Genomic DNA, 27138 nt, shown 5'->3' on the forward strand with positions numbered 1-27138 from the left:
ATTTTTTTGGTATATTTATACAATATGTATTTATCTTGTCGTATTCTGGAGCAGGCTGCCACTTCACAGGTAAGATTCACCTTCTGTTGTGTGGGCAGGATGGTCTCTCCCCTTACCTGGCTGATCCCCTGGCAACGCCTCCCCAGGTGGGATTGGGCGATTGGCTGAGGTAGACGGAGACCTCCAAGTATGCAACCTGGGGAGGATGAGGCCAGCCCAAACTACCAGGAGTCGCACTGGGATCCCGGGGGGCTGCGCGCGACCACACAAAAGGCACCCCCCATTTGATGTGGGGAGCGGTCATTTATTTTACAAGTATCTCTTCTAGCATCTAGCATCTCTTCTGCCTCTATTGAGATCTATTCATTTTGAATTGCTATACTTTAATATACTTGTTAAATTTTCTGCTATTTTAACTGCAGCACATGCTATAAACAAGCATAAGGCACAAAGCTATTTAAATTAAGCCATATTTCAGCTCAATCTGCCCCAGTTATGATATGAAAGCAAGGCGAAGAAAATAATCACCATCATTAATTCCGCAATATCTGCCTTCCAAAGCTCTCAGATTTTGAACTTAAAACATCTATAGACTAAGAATTACTAAATAGGAAATGATACGAACACTCAGGCTGGTCATACAAAGTGTAAATAAGAAATGGTTGACCTTTCCTGGGAGTTAAAATCCCTTCTTGGAGCAAGGAGTCTGTCATTACTCCTACAACTCTTCAACTATTTTTAGACTTAATAAAATCAGCCAAAAACAGGAAAAAATAGGCAATGCTGCGGTTATGGCAGCAAGGCATAACATCAGACGACCACCACTGTCATATTCCATTGAGTTCAATGACGTTTATGCCCAGGCAAGTGCATATGGATTGCAGCTACGGTATATGTCAACCATGGGGACATATATAGTGATTGCTCCAGTTTTGTGCCTTATGGAAGTATGCATATTCTCCACCATTAAAAATAATGCACCAAGGTAACCAAAATGCTTTGCCCAGAAAAGCTGAACTCTGACCATTTTAAGCCTATTTTGTGTGTGTACAACTATAAAGATTAGAAATTTCCTTTAAAAACTACCATAGCAGCTGAAATATTCAGGATGCTGAATTCTGAATTCCCAACAATTCCATTGTGCTGTTCTGCATTTACACTATGTATGATTCTACACATTAAAAAGACTTTACTGAATCAAAACAAAGAACATTTAAAAGGCCACATTGGATCAAAACAAAGATCCGTCTAGCCCAGCACTCGTTGTACCACAGTAAAAGCCTGCAGATTGTATTTTCTCCAGCTCCTAAATATTCTTTTCCTGATGACTACATCCATACAGAGTATTCCAAATGTGCTCACTGGATTATCCGTATTGAAGAGCATATGTACTTCAATGTATAACAGGTGGTGAGGTACAAAACAAAACAGGGCTTCTGCACCTTTAATAGTTATGCAGAAGAGAGGTAATCGCATCTTTCACACAGGTATTAAATTTGCTACATTATTATTATTATTATTATTATTATTATTATTATTATTATTATATTTATTTATTTGCATGCTGCCCATCTGACTGGGTTGCCCCAGCCACTCTGGGCAGCTCCCAAGAGAATATTAAAAACACAGTAAAACATTAAACATTAAACAAAAACTTCCCCTTGATTCCCCCCACCCCCAGTAATGATTTTTCTTGTATACGTTTAACAGCTCTATTATTTTCTCTTGGCTGGCTCTATTTTTAGCTTTCTGTCTTGTTTGTTTTGCTGCATAGCTTACATTTTACTGCTTTTACTTTGATTATAAGCTGCACAGCCCAAAATGAACAACTAATAAATAGATGTTTGGTGGAAAGAACTATTAAGGCAATCTACACATAAATGTCTGACTGGTTAGTAATTTCCTGGAGCCTCTGACATGCTTCTGAGAAAATTGATATGACATTGTTTACCTCCAAATTATTAAATAATTAAGTGATAAGTTATGCACAGTACTTTGATTATAAGATCAAGAATTCTATCATTTGAGATTTTGAAGGACTCTTTGGTGAAAGCCATCCATTCCCAGTGAATTACTAAATTATGGTTTAGTTTCTCAGTTCATCTAAAAACTGTCATTTCTGAATAAAAGAAAGGGAGCTTCTTCCAACATCTTTCACAATAAAGACTGATACAATTAATTAATTTGCATTCTCTGCAATTTCTTTCTCTCTTTCTAACAGAAATCTTATACCGGTAGAGGTTTAAAAGGGAAGGGAAGGTTCAAGTTCAATACCATACCTTCCAGGACAGAAATTGAGAGGCAGCTTTTTCCTTCCACTCTCCTTCTTTGTACCTAGTTATCAGTTTTGGTTTTGGGTTTTTCTTTCATCCCCCCCCCCAATTGCATTCAATGGGAAGCCAAATTGCTATGCCGGGGGAATTACGGGATATTTTGCCATACGGGATAACAGCGGGAAACGGATTTAAATACGGGGGTTTCCCGCGAAAAACGGGAGACTTGGAAGCTGTGACCTTCAGGGCTGGTGCAGGATTTTTTGCTTGTTAAGGCTGTGCCAGGAGAATGGGAGTGTGTCCATCCCTTGCCCTAACAGCCTATTGACAGCAGAGCTTTTTTATACCACAGTGAGAAGGCCTCCATCTCCACCTATGGAGAAGGATATACAGGTAGTCCAATGGTCCTTCAGTCACACTTCCGTAGAGTTTATTACAGCTCTCTCATGCCTTTTTGTCTGCTTTATTGCTTTTGGTGTACTTAAAGACACTTGCATTATCAGTATTAGCAACTTTAGCCCTGGGCTTTGTCTTTCATTAATGTTACTATAGCAGCCCAACCCTGTTCTAGAGGCAGCAACAGGCAGGGATTGAGAAAAAAAAAACAGGATGGCCCTGACTTTTCAAAAGCAAGGAAAGTAAATTAAAGATTTCACAAAACAGTCAATGAGATTAACATTAAACTGTGTCATTTTGTATTAAATGAGTCAACCCACAGAGTTTTCCACTAAAACGTCAGCAGTGCAATGCTCCTTTCATCCACCCTTCCCTGCAGCTGTATTACCTCTTGAAGTTTGATCTCATCTGGCTGGAGAATATTCAGAACACCACTGCTCCTGACTTCTGGAAGATCTTGCCACAAATTAAACCTGGAAGTGGAATTCCTGAGCAAGCATATCTGGGGAACAGCCTTGCTTTCTTCGGTATTTGTGGCTTCTGTCTGTGATGCTGTGTCTTCAGTAGCTGTGCATTCTTCTGCATCTGTCTGTGAATCCTGCAGCCGCCTAGTTTCAATCTCCTGACGTGTAGATTTATCCCGATATTCTTGATACAAGAGCCCTACAAAGCACCAAAGCACACATATTTGTTCTTTGAATGTCTCCTCCTCCAGAGCCATGTCCTGATCGAGCAACAGTAGTTGCTACTGCACAGATTGTGAATATTGTGTATCCTGGCTGCTTCAGCCAGAACAGCTTAGAAAAAGGAGAGCTGGAATCTGAAACAATGTTAGAGTAGTGATTCCAAATACCTAGTCTCCAGGATTGTGTTTTAAATCAGTATCATCATACAAGCCATTGAAAGATGGCTGCAGAACAAATAGCTCTAGTTGATGCAAGCAAAAGAAAAGCCAAAACTTAGAGTCATTAGCCTATCCAACCTGGGGGATTTCCTGCCCAATCCCAAATATGATGCTCAATCTGACTCTGAGCATGACAAAACCCACCCAATTAGACTGCAATATTCTAGTCTCTTGGACATGCCTAGGACTAAATATTGCATATTAGCTAAAGCCACCAAATAGCAATTAAGAACAGCTCAACTCAGGCCAAGGTCAGTTGTCATGCTGGTCCAAAATCTAGAGTATAATTTGGAGATAAGGAATGGGTACATGGTCCTCTCCCTCTTTTGCCTTTCATGTTCTTCCCTTTCATGGCTTGCAATATCATAGCCTGCTGTGATGTCTAAATTGGGCAAACTTTGGCTAGTTCTAAACAGGAATTGTTTCTAAACTATTATTTTAAACCATGATTTGAAATGGTTTGCAAATCATAGTTTGGAAGCAATCTTTGTTTCTGCTAACCAATGTTCTGGTCACAGATGCAAGGGACACGACTGTACTGAGAGCACATAATTTCAAATTGTCACTTGACCTGATCCAGCAACTTCACCAACTTGTTGACAATGAAGGAATATACAGTATAATGAAACCTGTCGGACCCCACAATTCACAATGAGATACAAGGTCTTCCAACTATGGTAACTATGTTACCTTCAAAAAACAAATTTTAACAGCGCAAGAATGCTCCTGCAATTGTGTATCAGGTTGTGCAGAAATATGAGGAATACTTCACAATTAGTATCATAAAAGACCACTGAAAATAGTAATAATATATAGTAACAGTAATAACCAAATCCCACTATTTCTTATGGGATTTCAAGAATACCACAGCGTTTGACAAAATTTATTTTGGATTTTCACTGGGCCTGCCCTATAAGAGGAGAATAAAATCTTCCACCAGATAAAACTATAAATCCTATTTTAAATAAATTAGCACCAGTTTGTGCTAATTTCTTGCAAGCCACTCCATTCATTTGAAAGTTAAATGCAATTTAAAATGGCTTTCCTCTTCAACTCCAGTAAGCAGAGAATGGACTTTTTAAAAAGTATATTTATTTCAGTACAATTTTACATTTTATCTCATGTAAAGAAAATCAAAATTGTAACTCATGAACTGCTTCACATACCTCTGTGTCAAGTACTTTAATATTTCTGTATACTAAACTATATTTAGCTTATAATCTTAGATAATACACATGATTTATAATGGGGAAGTGGTATAAGGAACGAGCTTTTTCCCATAGTGTAAGTATATTCAGTAATCGCTTCTTTCTGGAACACTATTCAGAATGGGATTAAAATAGCAGTAGGAGAAACTGTACCTTGGAAACCATGTACTTTCCTGTTAGCTTCCCACACTTAACTGAAAATGAGAGATTACACTTAAATGTATTGTGCTGTTCTAGTGAAATTATACTTGCATAATTCTACTTGAACTATGTTATTACATATTTTCAAAAGCTGATTATTTCTTTTTGTAAATAATCAAGGCTATGCTTAGCATTAAACAAAACCATGAGTATGGTAAAGGAATGGGATGGGAAAAAATAATACTTTAGTGATTTTGGTTGGAGACAGTAATTATATATCAAGTGACTACGAGAAGGCTTCTTTCTGAAAGAGAAGCATATACCTTAACTATTTGCTTGTCAGGCAGTATAAAGCTCAAGAGAGGTAATAAACAAGTCACAATATTGAAAAGACATAATTATGCCTCTATAGGGATATGGTGCTCTGGCGTGCTCTGGTCCATGGGGTCACGAAGAGTCGGACACAACTAAATGACTAAACAACAAGGGATATGGATAGTTCAGCTGGTAAGAGCATGGTACTGATATCACCAAGGTTGCCAGTTCAACCCCCTTATGGGGCAGCTGCATATTCCTGCATTGCAGGGGGTTGGACTAGATCAGGCATCCCCAAACTGCGGCCCTCCAGACGTTTTGGCCTACAACTCCCATGATCCCTAGCTAACAGGACCAGTGGTGAGGGATGATGGGAATTGTAGTCCAAAACATCTGGAGGGCCGAAGTTTGGGGATGCCTGGACTAGATGATTCTTAGGGTTCCTTCCAGTTCTACAATTGTATGAATGGAACCAGAAGATCATCAAAAAGCAGAATCTTACCTACTCATATATGCTACCAGTATGCTCAGATATTCCAGATATCATTTTCTTGAATGTAAAATGGGATGGGTTTTTTTATACTGCTGTCATGGAAAGACAAGCTTTGGTCCCCACTTCACAAGCCCCCTTTATTTACACCATCCGATATGAACGCCACTGCACTGCAAGTGATAACAACAAGCATAAGGATGATGAGAGCTGGTACGATGCTAGCAAAGACAGGCAGCTCAGTTCTTTTATGAGAAACAATAGCATATACTGCTGCTGGTGGTGCCTTAAATAGTTCAGGAATAATGCTCTGAAACGATCTTGCTTAGATGGCCTATTTTTGGAGGGAAAATTGTCCTCCAAAATTACTGCTCATAAGTGTCAAGGGTCTTTGGGGTGGGGAAGGTGTTTTTTTTACAGATCTCAAATTTATTTCCGGTGTGTATTATGTTTCTTAACGACATATGAACACATACTCATTAATTTCACCCATAGGAAAACAAAGAGTGTTATCCAGTTTTATTGAAAGTGGGAAATTTGCAGCCACTACTTCTGCCTCTATGTTTTGCTCTACTGTATATAGTACAGCAACAATCCTATGCATGTTTATGCAGTAATAAGTCTTACTGAGGTGGATATGACTTAGGGGCTAAGGTCATATGAGATTCATTTGCACACACTAGAACCTCCAATGCCATTTTAAAAGAAAAAGAAAAATAACTTTCCCAGAAGGAGGAACATTTGACTGTAACTAGCAGCACACACGACTGCAGCCTGAGTGTTTGTCTTACCTATTTGCTCAATGAAGTTTTTCCAAGAGTCAGCTGTCATGGGATGAATCACTTGTAGAGCCTCGGGGAAAGCAGCCGGGCAGTCGGGATGCACAGGGCTTTCTTCGGAACTAGAAACTGGTCCAGCCATGGAAGGAGACTCACTTTGGGTGAGAAAAACAACAGCAACAAACCAAGGAGTATGGATGGCTGTTCTGTTTCCTTCCCACCCTATTGGCAGAATCAGTTCGGGCTAACAGCAGCGACTACATGGGCTGCAAGTGCTCTTAAAGGGACCAAGGTAAATAAACCAAACTTAAAAGACTCCGGGATCTATCACGCCCTCACTGCCCCGGTCCCTGGGCTCCCTCCCAGAAAGAAAGGGAAAATCTAGTAAGCCCCTGCTGAAGTGAAGCAGTCGAAAGGAAAGGAAGGATGGGGTTCACGGCCCCGGGGGGCAACAGAAAGGCGGGCAAATGAGGAATCAACCTTTCCTAGGGAGGTGCAAGCCAATTATAACATTGCAAAAAGGAGAGGTGCCGGGGCTCACACATTCCCTGGTGTGCTATCCCCCCCCCACAAACCTCGGAAAGTTCTGGTCTCTGGTCCCTCACAGCACTAAGGGGAGGGGCGCAGGGAACAACTTCCACGCCCCGACTCAGAAGCGCAGGAGTGAGTGGCCGAGCTGGGGCCAGGAGGGGACGGCAGCGGCTGCTTTAACCCTCGCTCCCTCGTCCGAGAAATGGACGGGAAGAGAAATGGAGGTCGATCCGAGGAGGGCAGCCACGAGGAGACCTGGAAACTAAGCCTCCGGACTTGGCGACGGGTGCCTGCGGGGGAGTCCAGAGGGGAGCTCTGCTCCACATGACCAGCGAACTTCCCGCCTCCGAGTCTTTAGAGCCCGGCAGCAAGCCGAGTTCGACGTCGAAGGGGGAACCCCATGCTCCGGAGGGCGAACGGCTCTCCTCCTCTTTGGCTCACCTGCCGGGCGGGCGGGCTCCGGCCACGCTCTCCGCGGAGCCTTCATGGTCCAGGGCGCAGGCAGCGCTGAGCGCGGCAGCCAGGAGCTCCATGCGAGGCGGCGAAAGCGACGGCAGTAGCAGCGAGTCCTGCAGCGAGCGGCTGCTGCTGCTGCTACGGAGCGATTCCGCAGCAGGCGCGGGGCTGGGGGAGTCCGGGCGGTTGCCACGGTAACCGGGGTAGGAAGGGAGCAGCCTGCGCGGGAGGGGGAAATAAAAGAGAGAGAGAGAGAGAAAAGAAAGGTCGGTGGCGCGCGAGGGGGAGGGAGGCCGCCGCCGCCCCCTCTGCGCTTTCCCTCGCCTTATTACTCCTGAGCAGCTCCCGAGCGCCCACTTCTTCCGCTCAATCCCCGAACAGCCACCTTCCTAAAGAAGGCGAAATGTCTCGAGTGACCTCCCCACACCCCTCAGTTTTTGTCCTGTTCCCCACACCCCTCAGTTTTTGTCTGGGGCGCACACGGTGGAGAACAGCATGCGGTGCGGAGATGTCCCTCGCAGCTGCGCCCAAAACTCAAGAGAAAGCCCCAATCACCCCCGCGCACTGGTCTTTAACGAGACCCACCACCCCGCGCGCCCCAAAAAGAGATAGGCGCACCGCTGCAAACAGGTAATCTCCACGCAGAAAAACGGACACTTCTGTTTCCCCCAGGAGTCCGGAAAACACTTGGGAGGGGTTGTGAGTGGGTGTTCCTTAGAAACTAGCCTACCCTTTTAGCCCATAATTGTCCTCTCTCTGACTGGCAGACTCTCTCCAAGGTCTTGCTCAGTACAGTCAGCTCTGCCACCTGAGATCCTGTAGTGCCAGGGATTGGACCCAAGTGCTCTCCTGTGCAACAGACAACTTGTATAAGCCTGTTAACGGGAACACTTAACCCTATAAAGGCTTCAATGATCACACTCAGAATGGTAAAAGGAAGGGTTTTAGTTCCCCCTCCCTTTCATGGCACGCTTATGTTCAGGATCCCGCTTTGTATTTTCGTGTGGAAAATCGGGCAATAATGGTAATTATTATTAAATATTTTTTTTATACCCTGCCTTTTCCCCTGGTGGAACGCAAGGTGGCTTACATATAAAAATGTTCCAACTGCAGCAGTTCAACCAATGATACAGTTTGTGGCGTTTGCCACATGCATTGACATGGCTTTTCATCCTGAATGAAGTCAGCCTCTTATTAGGACTGTACAATTTATAGAAGTCTACCACTGGTTATTAGTCATGATAGCTAAAATGAGACATCCATGTTCCAAGAGAACATATCTGCAGGCAAACAACGATAGGTTTCCTCATGAGTTTCTCAGGGCTACCGTATTTGCCTGACCACTCTGAAGGCACAATGCTGGATTATAATAAGGATGTTAGCTCTCACCCAGCAAGGAGATTACAATGTTCATCTGATGTCCACTTTGCATTCTCTTGCAAGCTGGAGTGTAGGAGGAGAGTTATTTTCTTCTATTTCTTTCTATTTTGGTGCACTTATTTTTACAGAATGAAAATTAATAATTGAATTCACTGTCATCCAAAGATACAAAGCTAGCCAGATCTAAACTACAGAAAGACATGTCAATTCTGGTTTGTTTTTTTTAAAGAAAATCTCAGCAGTCTCTTCCCTCATTACCTCTGAGTTCCTAGCTCTGCAGAAATTCCACAAAAACACAGGAAAATAATACATGCTACAAAAACCCTTCTTGATTTGGACTTCAATGTTATATGTTCTGATTCAGGGATATTTTTCAAGCATCAGCATTTTAATTTCTATGCCATGTGCCAAATTGGAGCAAACACATCTTCCTCTAGAAATTTATGCCAAGCTTGAGAACTGAAAGAAAAACTCAGAAACGGGACACATTTTGTATAAAGACTAGTTCTCATCTGCCTCTTTGGAAATTATGCAAACAGTAGGAAATAAGAATTATGAAATATAGGCAATAGTGTTACATAACCTATATCTGTATTCCTGGGTTTAAAGAAAAGTCAATTATTTTTCAATATTTTAGATATTTTAATATTTTAGATACACACACACACACCGAGAGAGAGAGAGAGAGAGAGACTGTATTAGAACAGTTTGGATAAAATTATTTCACTTAAATTGGTATCCACTTGGGTCAAGTTACATGAACAATTTAGCTGTATACTGGTATTGCTTGAGCACACAGTTTGACCCATATTGTATGTGCAATTGAGAAATACCGTAAGGGGTGGTGGTGAGGTTAAAATGATTTTGCTACTTGAAGGGTTTGGCAGCTCATAAAAGGGGCAGGGCAGGGTGGGTTGGGCATTTGGATACGTTTTATGTTCCAGTCAGCTAATTTTAGTGGATGGAAGTAAATACAGTCATACCTCATGTTACGTCCACAGTGGGTTATTTCTTTTCAGGATGCGGATGCGCTGAACCCAGAAGTCCCGGAACAGGTTACTTCTGGGTTCGGCGCATGCGCAAAAGCACTAAATCACGCTTTGTGCATGCGCAGAAGCACTGAATTGCGTCACACGTGTGTGCAGACGCAGCGCTTCAGGATGCAGCCTTTTCATGTTGCAAACGGGCCTCCGGAATGGATCCCGTTTGCAACCAGAGGTACCACTGTATTGGATGGTTAAGTTGAAGAAATTTCAATGAGGCACCCCTAGTAATATTATTGCTGATGGGAAACTTGAAATTCTTCACTCTAGGCCTACGACGTGGTAAGGTGGAAGGGGCATTTGAGAAAAAACAGAAAACATGAGCATGTGGGTACATTGTACATTTGCCTACTTGTTGAAGCATTATGTATAGAGGGGCATATGTGCATGCCCAAGTTTGTGGGTAGCTATAGCCTAGTACAGGGTGAGTCTTTTAAAAGAGGCCCCGTGGAACATGTGTACTCTGTATCGACGGGGCCTCTTTTAAAGGACTCACCCTGTATGAGGGACAGAATACGAAGAGGCCAGGGATTCAAAGTAGATTTTCTTCACACACCGCATAGTTAAGCTATGGAACTTGCTCCCACAGGAAGCAGTGATGGCCCCCAACTTAGATGGCTTTTAAAAAAGAATTAGACAAATTCATGGAGGAGAGCACTATTGATGAATGCTAGCTAAGGTGGCCGCAAACTCCGCAAACGGATGCTGAGCAAGATGCTGGACCTGTGACCCACGGCTCCAAGAGAGAGCCAAATGAGGTTCCTCCTAGTAGACAGGGACAAGGACATTACTGCCTCAGTGGTTTCCGTTTAAATCTCCCTCTTACCCGAAAGGGTTCTTAATGAATCATCCCTCTAGGGCAGGCACCCCCAAACTTGGCCCTCCAGTTGTTTTGGGACTACAATTCCCATCATCCCTGACCACTGGTCCTGTTAGCTAGGGATGGTGGGAGTTGTAGTCCCAAAACATCTGGAGGGCCTGGTTCGGGGATGCCTGCTCTAGGGAATAGACAGGGTGAAGCAGAACAATTGAGTGCCTTGTGACCCTCGGCAGCCTCACTCCTATCCCTTTTAAATTTATCCCACAGATTTGAAATGTCTTAACTTGCAATGCCAATAAAGGTATTTGTATTGTATTGCTAAGATGGCCATGCTCTGCCTCCACAGTTGGAGGCAGTAAAGCTTCTGAGTACCATACCAGTTGCTGGAAGCTACAGGAGGGGAGAGTGCTGGAATCCTTCTTGCAGGTTTATCACAGGCATCTGGTTGGCCACTGTGAGAACAGGATGCTGGACTAGATGGGTCACTGGCCTGATCCAGCAGGCTGTTCTTATGTAAATTTTGGACAGGTTGAGACAAATTGTGGTGGTAAACCTCAATCCCTCAGCAGGAGAACACTACCTTTAATATTTGAAAAAGGTGGCTCAAAGGAAAAGGTATGAATCTCTGTATTAGTAATTAAAGGTTCTGTGACTGGGAAGTAATTACTTACTTTGCAGCATGTACTGAATTTTACTGTACACTCATTGAATACGGCTACTGTGCTTCTTGATTTGTACATTAATTCAGTGTAGATCTCCATACAGATGCTTGGGATTCACTTACACTGATGAAGCTACCCAAATTCTTTGTGTTTCCACAAAATATAGAACCTTCAAATTCGGCAGTCAATTCAAAGCACTGATTACTAGAAAAGGCTGAAAAACAGCATTTTGGTCTAATGATTGTGGGGGGGGGCGGTCGATCCTGATATTAGAACCAACCTCAGATTATAGGCATGAGTAAAGCTGTGCAAAGGTTATGTAGAATCTAAACAGAAAGGAATCCTCTACTAAATAAATGAATAAACCGAAGAACCAATTATATGGACTAGGAATGAAGCTGACTGCAATGCATAACCTGGATTCAATGTCTGTTGCCTGAATTTGGGTTTTGAGGAGTACTGCATAGGGTAATGGGAAAAGGGTGTGTATACCACTTCCTTTCTGAGGTAAAAGAAAGCAGGAAGACTTTGATTAAGCAAAAGTAGTAATAGAAGTTGTGTGCTAATGGACTGCCAGCTAAAAGGGAAGAAAAAGTAAAGAAGAAGAAATAAAAATGTGCACAGTAGAAGATTGAATTTGAAACTACCCAGGTATCTGGGTACAGCAAAATACAGCAGGATTGTTTCTAATACCTAATTTAAAATTACTTAGACCTTGGATACTTGATCTCTTTAAAGATTCTATCCCATCATTGCATTTGAACGAATTACTTCTAAAATGCCTTATCACTCCTTTGTACCACAAATGGATAATAATTGTGAATTGTGATGTTATTTCTTCCAGTGTTATCATCTAATAACACATTTTTTGAGCAAAGTGATCAGTTAACTTTAATCTCTGCACTTGAGTACATTTTAATGGAAAATTCAATTCACTGATGCCTAGTTTTTATATTTACAATTCAGTGCATCTGGCCAGTTCTTTAACAATGTGCTGCTAAATTGGTTTATGTATTACTAAATTGGTTTACCTTTTTACGGTTTTGTAATGTATTTTTTCTGTTAAATTCTATTATACATAAATATTGCAGGTTAGATAGCAGTCACCTCAAAAAAGTAATTAAATTGGTATAACAAGTGCTTCAAGAAGAATTATTGTCTTTGACTCCAGATCTACCCTACCCTTTTATGCAAAGCCCTACCCTTTTTGCATGATCAGCAGACTTATCCCACAATTACATGATATATGAAGTAACTTGTCAGTAACAATAATGTGATATTCCACCCATCCATAATAGATTTAGGGAATGAATATAGCTCTCAGGAGTAAGGCAGAGGTGGGAAAGCTGGACTAGCTATGATGCTCTTGCTTGGGTTCTGTGCTATACAATTGCTTAAATATGACCTATATAAATAATTCAGCAGAGAAGCTCAAAGTCTCCGAATAATTTTCTTAATACATATTTTAAAATCTTCATTTATCATCTCCCCCCCAATGATTGCATGTAAGTCCTTAAGCTCCTTCACAATTCGGTTTGACATCGGTTTGACAATTACTTCTGACATCAGTTCCTGTGTATTTCAGGTATGTGGGATTTTTCTTTCCAACGCAAAAGTGAAACTGACAGCTTATTTACATTTTAAAATCCTATTTACATTTGCTAAATGTGATTTGCTGTAGCTCTCTTAGCAGCTGAGGTTAGCTCGTTTATATCTGTCATGGTATAATAGCAAAAAAAAAAAAATTAGACGGGGTGGAAAAAACACCCTACAAGGTGTTAAAAACTTCCTCTAAGGAATTTTTATTCAAACTAAAAGGAAATATATACCTCAGATTATGCTAAAATATTTGTGTTGGGTTTTTTGTTTGTTTTTTAAATGAGAACATTTCCATCTACATCATGTAACAAGGATCATTACTAAAGTTAGCCGAAAGCAGAATTTTTAGGTGAATTTGGACAGTCCAAATCAAGCGAATCATCTAAGCAGGGATTTTGAAGGATGCTACAGCACATTCCTAGCCCCTTTCTCCACTTTCAGGCAAATATAGGGACTGGATTAGGGAAACTGCAGAGGAGAATCAGCTTGTGGGAGGCAGTTCCCTGCCTGCCAAGTCTCCCTTCAGTTGCCCCTAGGCCATTTTTAATCATTCCTCCTAGCTGTCTTGTTTCTGAAACCTAAAGTAAACCCTGCTGGAGGAAAGCATTCTTGAGCCCCCTCCCCCTGCAAGAAAGGAAATGTAAGAAACAGATTTGCCAAGGTGGTGTACTTTAGTCCTTAGTCTAATGAACTTCCTAAGTGGGGAGTGAGTCAACTCATAACCCTATACTGGCACTGAATTTTGCCTTCAAGTTCAAGTCAAATTTGGAAACTCCTGCTTTTGCAAAACATCTGGGGAATTATGTGGAAAGAAACCTTTAGCTAGGGATATATAGCATAACTTTATTAGGAAAGATGATTCCTCCATACTTAATTGTGGCATTGCCATTTCTTTAAATAACATGCAGGAATTTTATATTGCTAATACCATTTTTCTTGTCCTTACTTTTTTGTGGGCAAATACATTATTTAAAAAAACACCACAGGAGGAATCAACTTTTGGTGGTTACTGAGCTGGATTTGCAGTAAATGTGACATACAGCTAAAGTTCTCTGGACTTGCCAAGTATGCATGAACTTTGGACTGTTTATTCCTGTAACTAGTCAATGAATCAGGAACAGAAGATTTTTCGGGAGCATGTTATAGGGCTTCCTTACAAGGACTAATACAGAGAACTACCAATCATTTAAAACAAATTGTGTGTGCAGTGCCAGATCAATACATTTTGCTGCCAGAAGCAGGGCCCAAATGTACCCATCTGCCTGCTTGGGCCAAATATTTTGCTTGATCACTCAGACACCAATTTCTCCCTTCACTTCTCATCCCACTGTGGTGCTGTCTGAAGCAGGACACTTGACTTTCCTGTAGGGCAAAGCTGTCTCTGGCTGTGAGCATTTGGTCACTGACACTATACATAAGTGTTCACAATTTGTTGAAACAAGTCTCTCCACCTGCACTTCTTCAGTCTCTGACAAAAACTCTGCAACAAATTTGAAGTTAGCTCCTAGTTTCATATTTCTTGTTCCCATAGCTTTGCAAGCACTCTGGGGACTGGTGTGATTAATTCTATCCATGGGTTCACTCAAATCTAATTAGCAGTGATTTTCTCTCATGTTTGAACAACAGTTGAACATTTATGCTGAAGAGCATAGTTAAGATTACATTTATTTGCAACACAATTTTAAAAGAAAATGATGGAGGGAAAAGAGGTGAAGCAGATGGGAGGGGCATGGGAAGTGGAATTTTGACCATCTTTTGGCCATTGGGTTTAAGACAGCAGAATGCCAATCCGGCCTTGATCTTGAAATCAAAGCAAAACTTTATATGTGATGGGGATCAGATATCTTTAAGATGAAGCAGCTTAAAGACAGATCATGTCCATGTGGTCACAGACACTTATATTTTGACATCTGAAATGGAGAAGGAAATACTGCATGGTATTTTTTATCTACAAACGCTTTATTTTAGGATTAATGCCCCCTGTGAATTCAATAAAGCCTAAGTCTGCTGACCTTCAGAGCATGATATATATCGTGAATTTATCTTTTAGCTGTGTGGGCAGAATTTGTTTATTTTTTGCTTCTTCTTTTCCTGTATTTTAATTTTAGGCTTGATAGTTTCACCTAGTGTGCCAGTAAGTTAATGGCTTGATTTCTGCACTGTAATGGTGTAAAAATTTTGCAAATATTTGTAATCTTTAGTAATTATTTTTCAAACAAATATTCAAGAATACAATAGCCTTGATACGACTACCCTCTGTTACAGCAGTATTCAGAGTCCCCTTCTCTTCCCCTTATTAAACAGATAACTGGGACATCATTATTTTATCTAATTGTATGCGACTTTGGTGGTTTTTAGCCATGAAGCCGCTTACAAGGTGATTGTACTCCATGACCCATAACAGCCAAGAAGTGGTGTGGAGGGGAACAAGCAGAGTGTTGTTTGCACTCACAGAACACCCACCAAGTGACTGGGCATATGGAACGTCTCCTATTCCCAAAGCAACCTTTCCTCATAGAGGAATTGATCATTTTGGTTGCCTTTTTCCTAGACCTTTTCCATGAAAGGAATTAGAAATGAAGTGGGCAAATGGCTTCATTCAAAGGAAGCGAGGAAAACTCATCCTTTTTGAGGATTTCATTATTCCAAATGTCTCAGCATAGATTTATATAATGGCATTATGGTATCAGCAGTATTATTTTCAGTTCCTTTCCTAATGATCCTTAGCATGGGATCTGCCTTTTCCACAGCTGCCACACACTGGGTCAACAATTTCATCGAGCTATAAAGTGGACTATAGAAAGCTAACATTCTCTGATCTTAAATAGATGATAGGCTTGTCTGTGGCCAACACTTTGTTCTATAATGTATGTGGTCTGCAGAGGTTGGGGAGGAGAGGATAGTCCATTGAGAAGGAACTGCCACTTCCTAAACCAGAGGTTTTCAACTGTTTAGAGTCCATGGTTCCCTTGACCACCTACATCAGGCATCCCCAAACTTCAGCCCTCCAGATGTTTTGGACTACAATTCCCATCTTCCCTGACCACTGGTCCTGTTGGCAAGGGATCATGGAAGTTGTAGGCCAAAACTTCTGGAGGGCCTACATTCTTACCTACATTCTTTCTAGGGCACCCCTGTGGAGCTTAGAAGCTCAGCTATGTCAACGCTTGCCTGCAGAGCTGGCAGCCCCTCACCCTTTTACAAACACCCTTCTTTGTGGAGTCTTCCCTCATGCCCAGAATCCAATTTTTGTCCGATACTTTTCACAGAGCTTTCCATAGCTGTACCAGGAAGACCTCTAGCTCCTGTGCTCCCTCTTTTAACTGGGGAGAAAGAGCTCTACAACAGCCCATACTCATCATTATCCAACAAGTGCTGCATAAAAAAGAAAACAAGCAACTGATGCCTGTACATATTTATGAGTAATGGAAAAATTAAACTGTGGAATAAAGTAATAAATGTGAAAGTGCTGCATGCAATTTGACCAATCCATTTGATACTCATTTAAAACCCATTTTATCTTTTTTTGCCTTCTGTATCTCAAGGGAAATTTCTTCCTTACCTTTGCAACCATTGTTCTTCCGCGGCTGTCATATCTCGTTTTACATGTAGAGACAGGCCCTTGTGAAATATGCGTAACAATTCATCTTTGTTCAGAAGCTCATTTCTGGCATTACCATTTTTTAGCGAGGCTTTGAAATAAAGAAATAAATGTTTTCTGTCAGTTCTATAAAATATTTGCAATTAAGAAAAAAAAGAGAGGTTGAGGGTTTTGTTTTGTGGCCGATTCATTTCTTCACAGTGTTTTTTAAAAAACAAAAACATGACTCCTTGATACATATATAGGTAAGCTTGTGGCTGTTACCTTGCAGAAATCCCAGCCCTTAGTTTCCTGGAAGCTTTCCTAGAACTTAGTTTCATTATTGAGAAAGAAGGCTCAGAGAGATATGTTCTCAGGCATTGGCTTTAAATTTGCTTTTTGTTCCAGGAACAGAATGACAAAAGTCCTACATGCTGCAGAAAGCCTTTCTACTTCCATCAAAATGAGCCAAAAAAAGTTCCCACAAGAAACCAGACATGATCTCATCTGATTCATGGCTGTTTGTTAAAATTTGGGGGGAGCGGAATGAAAATGATGCACTTTACCATTTTATCAGCATAATGTACTTTGCTGTTAATAAGCATTTCCCCTCATTTGTTGCACTCTTTCGTGTCTGGTGGATACACTCACATAGCAAGAATGTCACGTTTCGCAAATGCAGTACTTTTTATTTGGGAAATGTAGCATTTCTCCCAGACAGTGCATTGATTGCTATTATGGTTGCTGCACTGAACATGGTTGTATGAGCATTTTTACATGGGATTAATGGGGACCAAGTAAATATTTTTTGTGATGAAATTAGTGATAAGCAGCCCAGCTTTCCCCGGCTATTTGTTTGATACATAACTACCGGTAGTTTACATACAATTTCTAGTTACCATTCTGCCTCTTCTTCTGTGACAAATTTCATTCTGCCAATGGATTGTGGAGCTTTTTCCTGTCTGCCCTTCTCTGCTATTTGATGTATGAGACATTTGACCTTGATACTGGGGCACATTATAGCCAGGAAGCAGCTGATAATCATGCTGCTACTTCTGCCCTATCAGCCTCTTCACACCAAACTGGCTCATTTGGGTGGGTGGGATAGGAGGACAAACCCATAACCACAATTGGCTCCAGACTGCTTTCTCTCACCAAAACCCCAAAATGAGAGAGGGGGCAGGTGAACACAGAGCCCATATGCAAGGGGCAAATGCCCAGACCCAGTTCTACATAAACAGAGTAGGATCAGCTTGGCTCAGTTCTGTAAACAAACAATACCTCAGTGATCTCAAATGTAAGGTAAGAGAGCTCACCCATTGTTGCTGTCCATGTAGTTTAGCTAATGCTGCAAGATGAGGTTCTCCGTATGCCCAAGATTTAGGCTTTACAGGGACACACAGTACCCATTGAGGTATGAAGGCTGAAGATAATTCTCTGCTGGTTGTCTGAATAAATGTTAGCTTAGGTGAAAGAGAGATTCCCTGGCTCTTCATAAAGTCCTCTTACATTCTGAAGACGTCATGAATTCCTCTTCCAGTTCTTTGGGTGAGCAGCTGCTGCTTCAGCAATGGAACAGCAGAGAGTGGGTAGGACCACAACTGGTCAGACTACACAGATTTAAGTTGTAACTTGTAGGAGATCAGCTTGTTTTCAAATAGATTCTGCTGGGACTGAAACAGGCAATGACGACTTTCTTTACAGTTGTTGTGAATCTGTGCTGTGTGTAGGTCAGATTCTCCTCATCTGCACCAGGCTTGGTGCAGAGGCTCTCTTGAGCTCAGGTGACTCAGGTTTTGTTAGCCTTGCTGCATACTGCATTCACTGGGTGGAGAAATGTCTGCCCTAGCATACAAAAGAGCTCATTTTGTCCATAAACCATACTATGATGACTGGAGCAGCATATTAAGTAGAAGTTTTTAGTCTTGTGGTATCTGCTTGGAGAAAGGGAAGAGACTTACCTTGTGTGTTATATTGCAAGAAAGAATGGGCCCAGTCTTCTGTGAGCGGGCATTAGGATGGGGTAATTTGTTACCGGTATCTAAGCTCATTTCCAGAAGGAGAAGCAAAAAAACAGCTATCTCTTTGGGGAGACACCCACTTCTTTGCCGACAACAAAAGTTGTCTTTACCTGGCGTCAAAGAAAAGTTTATTGGCAGAAGCACGACAATCATCAAGATAATGTAGAGGAAGAATTTTGAATGGTTAAGATGTGCTATATACATGCTAAGTATTATTAATTACTTTGCTGTGTGGTTTAGACAACAATAATCTTGTTGTGTTTGGTTCTCAAGGCTGCAGTCTAAACACACACACTTGTTAAAGAGTAAGTTCCATTGCACTTAATGGACTTGTGTGTAAACTTGTCTAGCACTCTACTGCTAATATGTCTCTTGCTCCAGTAGACATTCTCATTTGTATAAAATATTTTGCTTGTTCTTGCTGTTTGTTCCTTCTTTAGTTGTGGGTCTTGCCAACCAAACAGAGCTTCATTGTAAGTGAAATGGCATCAGATCTCACCCCGTTTGGCTTTCTCTCTTGTTTTTGCAGTTTCAGACTTGCAGCAACTTGATATCCAGTAGGTGCAGCCGGTGTATGAAGGCAGGGACCCAGATTCTAGAGTCTTAAGAAGTCTGTCACTGTTCTTCCTGTAAACCCTCTCCCCCAACCCTTGCTTTACTTTTACCCATAACCCTCAGTCTCAATGGGCAAAGAAGGGAGAGTAACTACGTAGACAGCTACTTACCTTCAACATTTTCACTTTGAACATCTCTGCTGCTCCTCCCTTTCCCTCTGTTCCGAAGTCTGATGGAGCGGTAGTACCTGGAATTTCTTCGAATAGGAATGTAGTGCGTCTGTGATTCCTTCTCAGTCACATGGTCAGAAGCCTCTGACTCATCATCGCAGAACAAGTCCACGCATGATACTGCCTGCGAAGAACTATCCTTCCTGTGACCATGGACCGATTTACTACTGTGTCTTTCCACCTCTTCTAGTTCTTCTGTCTCCATGGCAACAGGTTGGCTTGTTTAATAACACCAAAGCAGACAACGAGGAACCTTTATAAATTCCATCAGGTCTCTTGGCTTTAGAATTAAAAACAAAGTGTAAGAAAGTTTATTTAAACAGTAAAAGGAAAATTTTCATCTATAACAATGTAGTATTTCCAGAGGGGAGACATATTAATCATTCTGTTGCAGCAAAATGAACAGTCTTGTGGCACCTTAAGTACTAACAAATTTTATTATGACCCAGGCTTTCATGGACTAAAGTCTACTTCATCAGATGCAGGAAGTGTAATATTCAGTTGGAGATACATAAACACACAGGATGGTAAGGGTGAAGGTTAGGGGATCTTCCTGGTTATGGTTCATTGTTATTGGCACGGGTGTTATCAAACTGTCTGAAACATTAATTTAAATGTTGATATTAGAGTGAACATGCTTTCAAAAAACTGCATTGGGACATGATATGTCGTGATTACCTTTAAAAACTATTCAAGCTAAACTCCAAATTCCTCTGCAATAGAGTTATTTTTGAATGGGAAACATTTGGTCTTCTCTGATGCCCTTGAAGACACAATTTTACACTTTCATTTAAATTGTCTATACATATGATACAAACAGAAAGCACCAAAAAGGATCTAGATGGAGATTAGTAAGTGCAATGATCCCAGAACCTGTCCCCTTATGCTACACTAAGGAAAATACAAGCAGCTCTACTCAGGAAGGACCTTTGGCGCCTCCCCTTTCCCCTCCAGCCTGACACCTGCAGAACTGGACAAGGACCCTTTAAGTTCCCACAGCCAGCTCCTCAGTGAGGTGGTGGCAACTACTCTATAGGCCTTGCTGGACTACATAAGGTCTTTGATGACCCCAGCTATTAGCTGAGATAACACCTTCCAAAGTTTTGTCAGTGGGGCCCAGGACCTCAACCTGTTCGATCTGTTTCCTCTTTCTTTCTGGAATGTACAATCTCATTGAACAGCTCACCTCTTATATACCCAACTGATCTCTATGCCCTGCAGATGAGAGCCCCCTGCAGATTCCATCATATGAGGAGTTCTTCTCTGCTCAGCATAGGAATCAGGCCTTTTCTGTTGTGCCACTGTCATGAATGAGCCAGCCCTCAGGGAAAGTTTGCAGCTAGCTTCCAGTGAACGAAGTAGGCAGGAAGAGAGTGGGAAAACTGCAAGACAGGTTGATTATAGCCGAGAGCCAACTCCCCTGCCCTTAGGAATGTCAACTGATAGCAGAATTGCAGCTTGCCAGTTGCTAGTGAAGGACAAAATACAGGGGCTAGAAACGAAAGCAGCTCAGAGAGCGGGAAGGACCACGGAAGTACTGTTTCAGAGAATGAGGAAGGGGTGGGACCCGGAAACACCCTCCTTAGAAGGGACATCTTTGATTTATAGACGGACGGCTGTGATCACCACTCCAGTGAATTCTGTTTGTTTTTGCAATAAATCTTCTATTTAATTAACTACGCTCTTTTTTTAATCAAGACTCCCTGACAGCCACCTACCCTTTGGAATTCACTTTTCTTAAATATTAGACAAGTGCCAATAAGTGCTGTCTTTTCAGTGCCTCTTAAAGACCTTCCTTCTTAAACAACCCTTTTCAGCTGAGCTCTTTCCCAGTTTGCATCTCTATTAGAATTGTTTTAAAGGCTTTCTTATAGCTTTATCACTTGTTGTTTGCTGCCCTAGGCTCCTTTGGGAGAAAGGGTGAAATATAAATTCAATAAAAAATAAAGTTTTATCACTGATAACCTTGTGTAGAGGGTTAGACCAAGACTGTGAGAGGTTCAGATTGGTCATACAATGAACTTCATGTCTGATCTTCTTAGCTTATTCAAAACTTCCAAATGCTGTGGGATGTACCTGTATATATATTATTGTAACTGCCATTCTCTAGGAAGAATCGTTAGTAGTAGCTGTCAAGCCTCAGTATCAAGGACAAGAAATTTAGCACATTTCTAATTCTATGTCATTATCAAATCCCACCCCCCACCCCAAGCAAAAAGATGTCATTGATTTCTCAGAGCTTTGCCAGAGTTTGTTTAGGGCAAACAGGAAGCTGTTGTTTTACAAGATAACTAAAACTGGATCTGGAGCAACATGACTGTTAAATGTCTTCTGTAGGTCCACCCTTTCCACATATATCCCCACCAATGCATGAAATAAATATCCTCCTTGACTAGCTATGACCTGTTGTTGCTTGTCCAGTACCTTGCAAAAGCTTCAGATACAAACAAGAAACAGTTATGAATTAACTTATTAACAAGACCCACCCATGCTGGTTCTTACAACTCTCCCTTTCTGTTTTTCAATAATCTCTTTTGAAAATTAAATATAACACATTTCCAGTAAATATATAAAACATCAAGAAAAAGGTCAGTATACAATTACATCAATTATACATCTTAATTGCCTAAGACTATATCAGCCAGTCTTGTTTTTTTTACTTTTGCCAATGTTCAGTTGTCTGCAGAACTTGTTTCTAGAGCTATGTGTAAATATAGCTCATTTCAGACATCACATCAAGCTGTGGTTTCAGCTAACGATAAATAGTATAGGACTGATCAATGGTCTGAGTTTCCCTACATGCTTTAGGCAAATAATGGCATAGAGCTGCTTGCTGTGTTTTTTTTTAATCCAGCTTCATAAATTCACTCCTGTCTTGATGATTTAACAGGTGTGATCGGAGGTAGGCGGCATCAAGTGACCACCTCCTTCTCCAGCCCTCAGGAAGATGGTGGCACCCCCGGACCAACCATGGCCATGCCGAGCAGAAAATGCCAGTCCCCCAGAGCCCCAGGTTAGCAGATATTCTGTACCTCAGTCAACCTACACCTGCACACATTCACCCACACTCACATGCTGAACAGTTACAGATCTCAATAATTCCTTGGGAGATATAAAAGGCCACACTACAACACTGGCAACCTGACCCTATGAGACTAAAATCAAATTTAATCTAGGACTATGCAGCATTTATGTAGCAGAACAAAACAAAAATGACAGTCATTGTCCAGAATAGGCATAAAAAAGCAAGAGGATTGTGTACAGTGGGGAAAGCACATAGTAAGAATGTCCAAATGTGATGGAAGTCTAACAGTGCAATTCTATGCAGGCTCACTCTGGAGCAAGTCCCATCAAGTTCAGTAGGCCTTACTCCCAAGTAAATGGAAGTAAAAGTTTCCAAACTGCATGTGACTGTGGTAATGGAGGACAGGGAGGCCAGCCTTGTTCCCAAAACAATATTTATTGTGACAAACAATTGCCACCATTGTCATATTAACACTTTGCACATAGTTGGTTTTATCCAACCACATTCTGTACATAAGTTAGTCAATTTAATTGAATAGATACACTCTGAGTAGAAGGGACACGGGTGGTGCCGTGGTCTAAACCACTGAGCCTCTTGTGTAAAGCCGTTTCTTATCTATAGGCAGCACCATGGGAAAGTGCTTTCCCTGATCCTCAATAATCAGCCCTCTATGACTTCTTTTGGGACGCGGGTGGCGCTGTGGGTTAAACCACTGAGCCTAGGGCTTGCCGATCAGAAGGTCGGTGGTTTGAATCTCCGCGACAGGGTGAGCTCCTGTTGCTCGGTCCCAGCTCCTGCCAACCTAGCAGTTCGAAAGCACATCAAAGTGCAAGTAGATAAACAGTTACTGCTCCGGCAGGAAGGTAAACAGCGTTTCTGTGTGCTGCTCTGGTTTCGCCAGAAGCGGCTTAGTCATGCTGGCCACATGACCTAGAAGCTGTCTGCGGACAAACGCCGGTTCCCTCAGCCTATAGAGCGAGATGAGCACGCAACCCCAGAGTCGTCCGTGACTGGATTTAACAGTCAAGGGTCCCTTTACCTTTACTTTACTCTGAGTAGAACTGAAGTTGGATACGACTCAGTGATTATTATTTTTTACAACAATTAAACCAGATTGTGGAGTTTCAGAATAGTAATCAAGCTTATTGTCAATTTCCACTGCATTCAGTACTCTAGGAAGCCATGGGTAAAGGAGCATAAAGCAAGCAAAAGACTCATTCATACAACCATTTTGGCAAAGGGGGGATTTGTTGAAGCCACTCAAGCTGAATTTTTTTAATGCTGTGACTGGCCTTGTGAATATTATTCTTTATTGAGAACATAATCTTTCATCTCCCGTTTCCACTCACATTTTGAGAGGGCTTTCATTCAGTACCTAGGCGTCGGTTGATGGAACCTATTGGAGCATTCACAGGATGAGTCACCATGCCATCAGTCAGCTTGTGGTGGCTTTCATCCTGTTAAGAGTAGTGGTAGGATATGGCAACCCAAAAATGTCCTCATAGGAAGCAATACACTGTTGCCTGATTGAGTAGGTGAATTGCACTGACATGAAGGTGCTACATAAAGACTAAAATGAATGATGTGCTTTCAGAAGAGACATTTTGCTTCACCTCTAGGAAAGAAATAGTGCTGAAATTGATAAGATGACTCATTAACAGTGTAACAGCTCTCAAGAGAGGTGAGGAGAAATGCAGCAAGAAGAACAACAGGGCGCAGTTGAAGGCAGTATAATATTCAAACTTGGAAGACTTGGAAGCATTAGCCTTCTGGGGGTGGAAATATACATGATGCAAGATCTTTATCTTCAAATGTAGATTGCTGTCAAACCACAGTAAAAAAAAAAAGAGGGAGGGCAGAAGAGGGGTACTGAACTCTTTTTTTCTATTATCTGTATCACCACAGCCCTCCTGCAGATAATAATATTGTGCAGTTTGAAGCAACTGGAAGTAAAAGAACTGACTCCTTTTGGAAGGCAACTTTGTCCCGAATCATAAAAATATTATTCAAACTTTACTTGCAGAACTTTCTTCATAACAGAATTAAAGTATCCAATGATACATCCAAACAGTTCCATAAGACATATGCCATTCGAAGTCATAGGCTCAGCACCTTACAAAATATGAAATAATTCAAATAGACCTTTAAGTAAAGGTCTCTCTCCTTCAACATCCATTTTGCCTAGATCTGTTTTCCTGGAGAGCTTCATTTAAATCTTCCTTCCATGCAGCCTGAGAGAGAACAAAGCAGCCACCACCTTTCCTAGATTGCAAATTTGCAACTCAATACCTTAATCATCTGATCTAAGGTTACTCACTCACGTGTTAGCTAGCAGAAAGCAACAATCAGTTAATTATCAACTCACCAAGAGCTCAGAGTGCTCTTCTTGCTTTTCTAAAGCTGCAATGTAATCTCCCTATGTTAAATTTTTTCACCAATAGATAGACATTCCCATTTCAATGCCAATTAAAACAATTAAACTTAATAAGCATCTCCTTCAAGATTGCTTCCCTAACACAACCACCCCTAGCCAGTAGCAGACATCATATTGGAAAAAAGTGGCTGGAGGAAGGAGTTGCAGAGTGAAAAGTGGCTGGTTAGCTGCTGCTTCACTGGAAATCCCTCAGTGACCTGCATTCAAAGACAAATCTGCTGCTGTCATATATAATTCTACATAGCTGAGGGGAACTAGCTTTACTACATTCTCAGTATGACATCAAAAAAGGAGAGGGCATGTCAAAGTTGGTCTATTCCAAAGTATGTGTCTTATATCAGAACAGCATTCAAACAAGTCCTCTGCAATAATGCAAGAAATATACCTTATTTTTCCATGTATAAGACAACCTCTACTTTTGAGCCCAAAATTAAGAAATAAACATTTTAAACATTCCATGTATAAGACGACCCCCAATTTTAAACTTTAAAAAATTGGGGGGAAACATAGTCTTATACACTGAAAAACACGGTAAACTGTTTTGTAATAGGGTTTCCTTGGCTGTGTGAGAAATAAAATAAAGCCGGGGCTTTTTTCAGCCGGAACTTGCCAGAACTCAGTTTCAGCATCTCTCAGTTGGGTGCCATTACCATTCTAAGAGAATGAGGGAGGTACACAGCATACACATTACTACCAGAGAAAATGCTAAATTGATCAGGTCACAGGAATAATGGGAATCTGAGGTGGCTCAACAATAGAATGTTGGTCAGAAGACATACTGGATCAAGCAATAAGTGAGCACATATATATTATAGATATGAAAGCAGGGGAAATCTAGAAGGCATTTCTGAGCTATTTGAACAAGAGACAAAAGCAGCATTGAACTGTGATTCTGATTTAGCCGCACACTTCTTTTTGCTAAGCCCTTCTACTTCCCCGCCCCAAATTCCTCAATTGTTGTTGATGTTGATGGGACATTGAGTTAGGACTGGCCAGGGATGGGAGATGTAATTTGATGTCTAGACTTTGGGATATGTAATTAATTATTCATTCTACTGATACTTTAAAAATTAATGAAATGTGTCATTTATTTATTTATTTATTTATTTATTTATTTATTTAAAAGGTAGAGCTCCCTTTGTACCCTGAAAATATGACTAATTTTCCCAGAGAATGTGTTAATATACAAGGAGCAGACTCAGAACTTTATGGACCAGTAAGCTGCATTATTTTATTGCTAGGAGAATGAACAGAACCCCCCCCTCCAGTAGCACATTATGACATTTGGGTTAGCAATCTTGAGCTGACAGTCATACTGAAAGCTTCTTGTTATTCTAGAATATACAGAGAGAGGCTAATAAGGTCAAATATTAATGCAGTGCTGAAGATTGGCTAGGCAATGGATGAGGAATTTGAAGAATGTGGAGAATGTATATTCTTTACTGTTCAATGAAAGTATTGCTGTATTTGAATCGGCTTCCTCTTGTCCATTGGTTAAAACATCAAAAGGCTTATAATAACTCTACAAAAGGACCCCTTGAAGAAAGACAAAGTCAGGTGCATAGATGTGGGGAAACCAAGCATGAACTGTCCTTGCTTTTGGAGGAGGAAAGTTACTAGAAGTTCTTCATTGGATTCATACGATAGCGCTATGTCTGATGGACAACTCATTATAATCATTGGATTTAAATTACTTCAACTCCATTCATTTCAGAGGGTCTGCTCTGAAAATGAATTATTTGGACACCATCCCTAGGAATGTATGTTGGGGTCCTGGGAGGTATAAAAAATGGGGAATCCCACCCCCTACATAGCACCATAGCATGGAACATCTGACTTCTAAAGAGATTAGGCAGGAAGCACTTCTCCTAATCCCCAAATGGATTGGTACAACTGTCTCCAATATGTGCAGTAGCAGGGAATCCGAGTCTGCGGACACACACCTCATGGCACACAACCCCAAACTTTCCTTACCCTTTTATGATACTTTGTCAAAGGTAGAGACCATGTAGCCCTTCATATATTGCTAAACTCCCGTCATCCCTAATGGGACTGATGGGAGTTGGATTCCAGCAACACACATTCTGGAGGGCCACACATTCCCAACCCCTGGTTTAAACTAGGAGCTTTACAGTACTTCCCCTGCAGTTTAAGAGAAGTCATAAAGGTAAAGGTAAAGGGACCCCTGACCATTAGGTCCAGTTGTGACTGACTCTGGGGTTGCGGCTCTCATCTCGCGTTATTGGCCAAGGGAACAGCTTCCAGGTGAACCAGAGCAGCACACGGAAACGCCGTT

At 41.4% G+C, this 27138-nt stretch overlaps 1 protein-coding gene across 2 annotated transcripts in view; it reads right to left on the reverse strand.

The window, feature by feature from the left end:
- NGEF (neuronal guanine nucleotide exchange factor) overlaps nucleotides 1-27138 on the reverse strand; it is a 60481-nt gene that overhangs the window by 23194 nt on the left and 10149 nt on the right. Inside the window, exons 2-6 of one of the 2 annotated variants that reach the window (XM_035133109.2) lie at nucleotides 19324-19663; nucleotides 16560-16689; nucleotides 7479-7712; nucleotides 6519-6661; nucleotides 3058-3332 (exon numbers count right to left, since the gene is read on the reverse strand). In XM_035133109.2, coding sequence (XP_034989000.1) covers nucleotides 3058-3332; nucleotides 6519-6661; nucleotides 7479-7712; nucleotides 16560-16689; nucleotides 19324-19588 — 1047 coding nt within the window. In that variant the 5' untranslated portion in view covers nucleotides 19589-19663. Of the gene's footprint in view, nucleotides 1-3057; nucleotides 3333-6518; nucleotides 6662-7478; nucleotides 7713-16559; nucleotides 16690-17893; nucleotides 19664-27138 lie in introns of those variants that run through there. The other variant, XM_035133110.2, reaches the window with a different exon arrangement.

Source organism: Zootoca vivipara, chromosome 5 (assembly GCF_963506605.1).
Source record: "Zootoca vivipara chromosome 5, rZooViv1.1, whole genome shotgun sequence".
NCBI lineage: Eukaryota > Metazoa > Chordata > Lepidosauria > Squamata > Lacertidae > Zootoca > Zootoca vivipara.